The 9,732-nt window shown below is 46.2% G+C and overlaps 1 protein-coding gene across 1 annotated transcript; it reads left to right on the forward strand.

Annotated features, from left to right (window-relative positions):
* Positions 1–467: 467 nt before the first annotated feature.
* LOC122930540 lies at positions 468–2,611 on the forward strand. The gene is made up of 2 exons (XM_044284007.1): positions 468–631; positions 1,942–2,611. Exons 1-2 carry the CDS (start codon positions 618–620, stop codon positions 2,609–2,611), a joined length of 684 nt encoding a protein of 227 aa, XP_044139942.1. The 5' UTR covers positions 468–617.
* The last annotated feature ends 7,121 nt before the right edge of the window (positions 2,612–9,732 follow it).

Raw genomic sequence — 9,732 nt, forward strand, 5'->3', positions numbered from 1 at the left:
GTTTTAACCCTGAGTTCCCAATAGTGTTTTTTGTGCAGTTCAGCTTCATTTGCCATAAAGGGCCGCACATGCTTTGTTAAAGTGACGTCTATTACATTCCATACAACACCATTTCTAAGTGTAAATGGCTGTCCCTCCCTTTGCTCCAGCATACAGTTCTCATGTTTATAATCACATGTTTGTGCCCTTTTTGTCCCAGACACATGTCCTTGTATTTGAGCATCTTAGAGTTGTGACCGACACTTTAATTTTTAAAGTTAGGGCCACAAGGCTTACACGACTAGTCTCCTCCATCTTGTTCGTCTGCATTAGTATCCAGACACCTGCTGGACTGTACCATGTGCTGTTTATTTGGTCCTTTTTTTTTGGTACCTTGTTATTCCCGATTTGCTCCCTTTTTTGTAAAATGTCATTTTATGCTGGTTTCTTTGGATCCTTTGTAATATTTTTTTTTTTTTTTTGCTTCATTATGAACAGTGAAACAAACCAAGACTCGCTGGGCCAGTTGCCGGGACCAATTTCGGCGAGAGGTCTCCAGCAAGGGGCGTAGTGGAGAGGGTCCCTCCCGGAAGAGGCCATACATATATACTGCCCAGTTGCAGTTTCTCAGACCCGTAATGGACTTGAGGCCGTAAGTAAATTATGATTTGTTGATCCATTTCTCATTGTGCTTAATCTTTCAATTGTGTATGCCTCAGCTAATGTGTACACGAAAGTAATGGCTTCATTTCTGTTGTACTATTGAAGGCATCTACTTTCTGTGGGGCAGCCATGTACAAAATGTCACAATCCCACATTTTTTGAAGGCACACGCCAAGCATGCCTGAATACCTGTAAGTTAACCAGTCCTGCTTGGAGTTGTCGTTGTGCATCAGATGGTGGGCATCAGTTTGCACATGCCTGGGGTTGGTTGTGTCCATCACTTTATGTGAAAGGTTGCCCCCATTCAAACCCGCTGCTGAGCTGTATGATGAGACGACACGTGTAGTGCGCATATAGCACCCCCCTCTCTGTTTGGTTCCTGCTGCATCAATTTTGGGCAGGTCCCAGAACATAGATGTTTTTAATAATGAAAGGATTTCACAAACGACAAGCCACGTGCGCTCCGCACGCATTATCTCATCATACAGATGTTCTGCGTGTTTGCCTCCTGTTGGTCTTATACCACAATAATCTTGGAACTTTGCATAGGGATAGGTCATTTATACCTCAAAAGGTGCATGTCTCCCATTTTAATGCAAGTCCAGATTAGTATATCAGTTTTGACATTAGCGGGTGCTTTTATAGTTCCCATATAGATTCCTTTTTTTTACTGACATGTCGGAATTTGATCACCATTTGGTATTGGCCACGTCATTCACATTGCTTTCAATGTATGGCACCAGGACCAACATTGATTCCTTGGTTTGTTTGTGTTCAATGAAAAAAAAACCAGAATCCAATGATGTTCCTTCTAGGCTTGACCACCCGTCTCTGAATGACTGCTCTCATCATGCACATTTGTGGCCCAGTACATGTTATTATTTTGCTGGAAAATAAGTTCGACCAGTTAGACCCTACCTCTTGTATGTTGGTATGGTTGAAGCAGGCCACATACTGGTGAGATGGCGTCAATATCCGCACTGGTTTGGTGCCTGGAATGAATATTCCTCTTCTTTCGCTGGACTGCTTCAACCATCAAACCATGTTTTACCATTACATTACCATTTGCGCTTTACCAGTTGTGACCCATCTTGCCCTATATATTGTAAATACATTTGGAATTGCACTGTTCACATAGATGCATGTGTTTATTGCATATTCTCTTACATTATGTTGTTTCGAGCCACTCCATATGTATAGTGTCTGTATACAGCTGATCACACCTAATATCACTGTTTATTTTCTGTTAAATTTAAAAAGAGATATCTAATTGAGTTTTTACATGTCTTTGAAAAACAGTACTGTGGACAGTCTGGAACCCTCTGGGGAGTCGTCGACAGATGGAAGTGAAACCCCAGCTGTTTTCTCCCCTGCAATTAGTCCGGAACCGACGCCAGCAGAGGAGCCGGAGGAGTCGTCACAGGGCCAGCACCAACAGCCCAGTCCACCCCGTGTCAGGCAGCCGCACCGAAGACGCCCCCGCCAAGTCCCTCCCTCCACCTCTGTGCCAGAGAGTCGGGAGGTTATTGACGCACGCGTCATTGATTTTCTGGCACAGAGGCGGAGTGACGGAGTGGAGGAGAAGATGCTTCGCGGATTGGCGCCCCTTCTGAAAAAAGTGCCGGAACCGGACCACAACGCATGCGTGGCTTCTATAGCGGTGGTCATGAAGATGTTCGCCATCCCAAATCATGGGGACATCCTGGGCCATTTGAACAGATGGATGGTGGATCTTGAAAATGAGGGGCAACCCCAAGTGGCCGGCCAATTTGGACGGGAAAGGCAACCAACTCAGGCGCCTTCTTTTGCCCCACACCCCCAGTACGGGCCACCCCATGGCCATTTGCAAGGGGCATCACAGCCCATTTTCCAGGGCAGTTTGCCCACTGTCCCACAACAGCAGGCTCAAGGAAGGCCACGGTCCTCCTTTCCGGCAGGGTCTTTCACCCAGGACCTCTTTGAGTTATGATTTTCTTTTTTGGGGGGTGGTTTTTCTGTTTCAATTTGTTTGGTTGTGTTTATTTGTCAAAATATTGATTCTAACCTGTTTTGGTGCTGAATATTTTTGAAAAAAGTTATTTTGTGCACTAAAAATGTGTCTGGTTTTATTTTCTAACATTCCACAAACCATTAACCTTATCATTTGGTGTATCATGCCCAAAAACACACACACAGTATCTACACATGCAACACTTTATTAAGATGCACCGCACCTTTAAATTTATTAACTTTCAACATGAGGTATTAGAAAATTTTATGGACCAAATACTCGAAGTTTAATGATGAAATAGTCTAAATAAATTTAGACCAAAGCATCATTTAAATTAAATGTGTAGATTAAATAAAATATGCGATGTCCACAAAATCTCAGCCCGCAAGCCCACGTCAAGGGTCCTCATTACCTTGCGAGTCCCTACACTCCACTAATACAATAAATTCAAGTAATCTATCTAGAAAATAACAAAAAACTAACGAGCCCAGAAGATTTCAAAAACTGCCACGAATAGCGTCCCTCTGCCATGGCAAGGACCCCTCTGGGCTGTGAAAGTAGTCTGCAAAGAGTTCACGAACTGCAATGCCTGCAGTCCCTGGTCGTCTATGCAGGGTCCTTTCCAAGCCCAAATCTGAAGACGTTGGAAGATCTTCCAAGTCTACAGAAGAGGAAGCCTCGTGAATCCTGGTGAAGTTGTGCAGAACAACACAAGCTTGAATCACCAGGGTAGCATTCTCCGGATCCATCTGTATGGATGACAAGAACACCCTCCACTTGCTAGAGAGTATCCCGAAAGCGCACTCCACATACCGACGGGCACGAGTCAACCGGTAGTTGAAGATACGCCTCCTGACATCCAAACCACGCTTTGGGAAGGGCCGCATAACATGTGGAGTCAATGCAAACCCTTCATCCGCCACGATGACAAATGGAGCCGGCGGACGGGCATATCCAGGGCAGTGTTCTGGACTCGGGCAGGGCTAGCTGGTTGGCAAGAAGCCGCTCACCCATTCTAGAAGCACTAAAGATGCGAGCATCCGCAGTGCTTCCATAGGACCCAATATCTACCATTATAAACCGGTAGTTACTGTCAGCAACAGCCATCAGCACTACCGAGAAAAACTGTTTATAATTGAAGAAACGGCTCCCTGAGTGTGGCGGCTTCTTCACACGGATGTGCTTGCCATCCATTGCCCCGATGCAGTTTGGGAACTGCGCTGAATTTTGAAAGCCCTCAGCGATCCGAAGCCAATCGTCCACCTTGGGTTGCGGCATCACCGTCTCTCGGAGCTGCTGCCAGATGACCTGGCAAGTGTGTCGAACAATTCTCGAGATCGTGGAGGTTCCTAATAGAAACTCGAAATGCAGGGATGCAAACGAGTTCCCAGTGGCAAGGAATCTGTTGTGAGAAAAATAAATAAAATAAGTAACGGAACAACAGAGTCTGGATTCCTTAGCAACGTTCTATACACTACATTATTTAAACCACACTATGTCTAGTGGAGCGTAACCTATGGGAAGGGCCTCTATGTGTGCGGCCACACCCATTGTAAATTCAAGGGATAACAAATATACACCCTAGACTTTACATAGCATTGCTCTGCCAAAAGCACACAATTCAAGCAACAGGCGGCATGGAATTAATTCATGCATTGTCTAGCAAATGGTTAAAAACCAAAAGGCCCAACCATATTGTACCACAGTATTCCTGCAAAATTGTCTGGTGTGCTTTTGGCAGTAAAGTAGCCAAATGATGGATGACCAGTCGCACCTCTGTCTGAAAACGGCTTGCCAACTCTGCAACATGTCCATGGATGCTTAAACTAAATTATATTGGCAATGGGGAATACAAACCATACCGGAGCATCATTTGGGGTAAGGGCAGTACTAACACGAAATTTTAACATAAACACTGGTTCTACCCTTTGGAAAAAATGCAGATAGTCATGTGCAAGGTAAGAAATCTGCGAGCAATAGCCATTATGTGAACATTAAATCTGAGGGGTTGGCAGCAGCACAATCCCCTATAAAAGTGAACAGACTGGGATATAGACTTCTAATAGGTGGTACACGCTGCTAGCGAACCTGACAGAGTGACCCAATTCGTTCACACACTCCTAAACACAAACGCATACACCTGTATTTGTGGAAAATTGTCTAGAAGCCAAAAAAGGCATGTAACAGCCTGCAGTAACATGGCTGAGTGACTGACTAAAAACACAATTTGAAACAAACTACAGGCGAATGGCGACGAATCATGGAGTGTCTGGAGCCCTTTATAGATGAACACACGTTTTAAAGCTGCTAAAATAAACCTAACCCCAAAAAAAAGAATCATATGTCGCAGGTTTTCAAGAGGTTAAATCTAAACAAAAACACCCCCAAGAAAAATAGGATTTAAAAAGAAGGGGACTTCAGGAAACAGTAGCACATGTTTCACAGCAGCCATTTTCTAGCACATGTTCCCCCTGACACAAGCAGTGCACATTACTGGTGAAACTTAACAAGTACTATACTGCTTACCTCAACGTGACGATGAGCCTTTCCTCAGGTGAAATGCTGCGCCTCATATTGGTGTCCATAAAGGTAAGGACAGTACGTAGAGACGACAGCAATCGGTCAAAGGTACCCACTGACATCCGACAGAAGGCAAAGAACTTCTCTGGATGCAGCCGCAGATCTTGGTAAAGGGTATGGAAGTGTCCTTTCCGGTAGCGTTTGGAAACAATCGGATGGACCCAAAAACGTCGCCTTCTAGTCGGTTCATCATTCAACAAAGGAGGGCGCGGACCCCATTGCCGAGAAACGAGCCAATGCACTAAGACCTCTTCCTCTGAATCAGACATGGTGAAACAGCAAAGAGAGCAGCCAAAATAACCTCTGTACTCTGGAAAGACTACAGAAAATGGCCACAAATGCATACTCAGGTGCCCCTGATTTATACCAGTATCCTGGGTGGAGATAGTAAAATGCCATTTTTTTCACCATTCTTGGATTTTTGACGGGACGCAAAAAAAACGGTAACACGGACACACGGAAGCGCAACGGAAGCAAAAACGGCCACGGATCACGGAACAACGGAACCACGTTTTGCGGGACGCAAAAAAATACTGTCGTGTGCATGAGGCCTAAAGCTGAAGACTGGAAGCAAAAGAGGGGGGGCACAAAAGTATGCATCTTTAGTGAGGGGGCACCTAATCTGGAATAACTACTGTGAGGGGGCACATATGTGGGCATAACTACTGTAAGGGGGAACATATGTGGGCATAACTACTGTGAAGCGGCACATATGTGGGCATAACTACTGTAAGGGGGCACATATGTAGGCATAACTACTGTGAGGGGGCACATATGTGGGCATAACTACTGTGAGGGGGCACATATGTGGGCATAACTACTGTGAGGGGGCACATATCTGGTATAACTACTGTGAGGGGGCACATATCTGGCATAACTACTGTAAGGGGGCACATATGTAGGCATAACTACTGTGAAGGGGCACATATGTGGGCATAACTACTGTGAGGGGGCACATATCTGGCATAACTACTGTAAGGGGGAACATATGTAGGCATAACTACTGTGAAGGGGCACATATGTGGGCATAACTACTGTGAGGGGGCACATATGTGGGCATACATCTAGTCTGTATAATCAGCCTTAATAGGGTTGTTTGGGAATTTTAGAAAATTGTGTAAAGAAGGAAGTTACATAAAAACCATCACTCACCGGTGAAATCCCCGGCTGCTCGGGTGCTCCCTGCTGCTCCTGCAGAAAACCTCTAATGTGTATGAGGGGAGATGGGAGGGAGAGAAAACCTCTAATGTGTATGAGGGGAGATGGGAGGGAGAGAAAACCTCTAACTGATGTGTACGGGGTCTTAGGAATGTGTAAGAACAGCTGCTGAGGAAGACTGTGGTGTGGACGCAGCTATTTAAAACCACCATATAGCAGAGGTGTTATATGACGGGACATTTGTGAAGTCAGTGTGAAATGCAGCAAAATTCACAAATGTCCAGATTTATAGCTTTTTTTTTTTTAAGTATTAGAAAGACATTAACTATATGTTTCTGAGTTGCCGCTTTTTACTTGCTAATCTTTTAGTCCCACGGGGACCTGGGCCTGAGATGGTGTGAGCGGGTGTGAGGCCTGCTGGGCAGTGTTCAATGTCTCTGGTGCCAGGGCTGGAATTATTAAGCTGGTTTCTGGATCTGTCCCTGCCGGAAGCTTCCGGTCTCCTGCCGGCCCCATTCACTATAATACTGCCCCCTGTGGTACCCCACTAATAACTGTGATCCCCTTAATACTGCCCCCTGTGGTACCCCACTAATAACTGTGATCCCCTTAATACTGCCCCCTGTGGTACCCCACTAATAACTGTGATCCCCTCCAATACTGCCCCCTGTGGTACCCCACTAATAACTGTGATCCCCTCCAATACTGCCCCCTGTGGTACCCCACTAATAACTGTGATCCCCTTAATACTGCCCCCTGTGGTACCCCACTAATAACTGTGATCCCCTCCAATACTGCCCCCTGTGGTACCCCACTAATAACTGTGATCCCCTTAATACTGCCCCCTGTGGTACCCCACTAATAACTGTGATCCCCTTAATACTGCCCCCTGTGGTACCCCACTAATAACTGTGATCCCCTTAATACTGCCCCCTGTGGTACCCCGCTAATAACTGTGATCCCTCCAATACTGCCCCCTGTGGTACCCCACTAATAACTGTGATCCCCCAAAAAATGCCCCCTGTGGTACCCCACTAATAACTGTGATCCCCCAAATAATGCCCCCTGTGGTACCCCACTAATAACTGTGATCCCTCCAATACTGCCCCCTGTGGTACCCCACTAATAACTGTGATCCCTCCAATACTGCCCCCTGTGGTACCCCACTAATAACTGTGATCCCCTTAATACTGCCCCCTGTGGTACCCCACTAATAACTGTGATCCCTCCAATATTTCCCCCTGTGGTACCCCAATGGCACACAGAACAAAAAAATGGAATAGGACAGCACCACTTACTGGGACTGATAGTCCATGGTATGGCGGCGGTGCTCGTGGCGTCAGGTCCCAGACCCAGGGACCCCTCAAACGTAGACAAAACTTCAGGAAGGTCACGGCACTCTTGTTCTTGAATCAAGGCTTAGTGTTTAATTACACCGAAAAAACAGCAACGTTTCGACACCCAGGTCTTTCTCAAGCTACATATGGTTTACAAGTGAACTTCAATACCTATAAAGGTGCGACATCCAATCCAAATTGACCCAGTGGGTTGTCCCACAAAAAGGTCAAACCCTCCCCTTACATATTCACCCAATCGTATTCTGTAATCAATACATTCGATAGACAAACAATAAAGCAATCTCAGCTGTGTATTCCCATTATAACCTACCATACCCCTGAGCCGAGTACCCTACCAGCGATATACGTGTGGTGAGTGGCGTCCCCCGTCCGCTTCTGCGCATGCACAAGTTCTGTAACGAGATTCCCGGAAATCACGTGCTCGTCACAGCGGTCACATGATCGGGAGTCCCGAAGCCGTGTCCACGCCCTCAATCACATGAGAAGTAATGTGATGGGGCGTTTCAACCACATCCTACAACCCAAGGTCCTGAACCAAAGCTAAATCTGTTATACAGGATACTATAGGGCTGAGGATAAAAACCCATCATATAAGCGAGATGCGGTGATCCCGGTCATTCCACTCATCCCACGCATAATAGAGTCCAGAGCATAGACTAAAACTAAATACAAATAATAGCCCACATGTCAGCAACCATCGAACCAGCCAATAGTGGATACCCCATACCTAGTAGGGCGCTGCAATGGCAGTAACTGTAACCTAGCTGGACTGTGTTCCGGGAGAAGTGTGGAATGGACCATAGTCAGTTACAGATCCCCTTCTACGTGGACGGAGCACCACTATAGCTATGGGTGGAAGTATATCTAGTATATCTTATAAGAAAAGGGGCAATAGTGGGCTAAATTGAATCACTAGGATCGAACTGAACAGCCCCACAGCAAAAAGCCTTATAGTCGTGATCTTCACCCCACACAACTCCCTATGGTGTCAACCACCGGGATGTGCTGGGGAGACACGCACACGTATATTTCAGAATGGGGAATACTAGGGCCGACATACCCCCCACCCCGGTCACAGGGAGGTGAAATATAACGGCCCTTGCCTGGTCTGGGCCCAACTCCGAATGAAGAGCGCCCCTACCCTGCTTATTCCCAGCAATGTCCTGTAAGTGGCTTGAGTTCAGGGCCAGTCAAATCCTGTGAAATAGCATAGAATTGCCCCCATGACGCCTCACAGCGCCCTCCGTCAATATCGAATGTGCCGCTCCTCAGGAAGAGAAGATCATACAATTGGCAAAATAATGCCTAACATCACCACAACATAACTCTCCCAGTGAACACATCCAGCACAGGCAATAAACATAGAAATACAACTGGTATGACAAAGTAATCCAACTGGCCGGCTCTCTGGTCGCTCGTAGATGGAGCTGTATACGATCCTCCGCTCAGGTTATAGATGGTAATACAGTCTAAAAGTGAGAAAAGAAAAATGACAAATCAAAAAGCGTATTATCACAATGATACATCGGGTACTAAAACTTATGTCACATTAAAATATCACAATACCACATCTCAGATGGCAATTAGAACAAGGAGCCACCTTGAATTCCCGGTTGAGACCCTTAGGTTCGATAGTGTCAAGTTCGAAGATCCACCTCAGTTCTAGACGCTTCAGTAATCGTTCCCGTCACCCCCTCTTTGTAGTGGGGGAATACCGTCAATGATTCTGAACCGCAACTGCGCCACATTGTGTCTGCATCTGTAAAAGTGCTCTGGGACAGGGAGTTCACCCTCCACGGCCCCTGGTTGACTCTGCATCTTTGTAAACAGTTTCCGAATGGAGTATCTATGTTGGTTAATCCTCGGTTTGCAGGCCTGTGTGGTCTCACCACTGTGTGGTATTCCCCTTCCGAAATATACGTGTGCGTGCCTCCCCAGCACATCCCGGTGGTTGACATCATAGGGAGTTGTGTGGGGTGAAGATCACGACTATAAGGCTTTTTG

Source organism: Bufo gargarizans, chromosome 3, assembly GCF_014858855.1.
Source record: "Bufo gargarizans isolate SCDJY-AF-19 chromosome 3, ASM1485885v1, whole genome shotgun sequence".
Classification (NCBI taxonomy): Eukaryota; Metazoa; Chordata; class Amphibia; order Anura; family Bufonidae; genus Bufo; species Bufo gargarizans.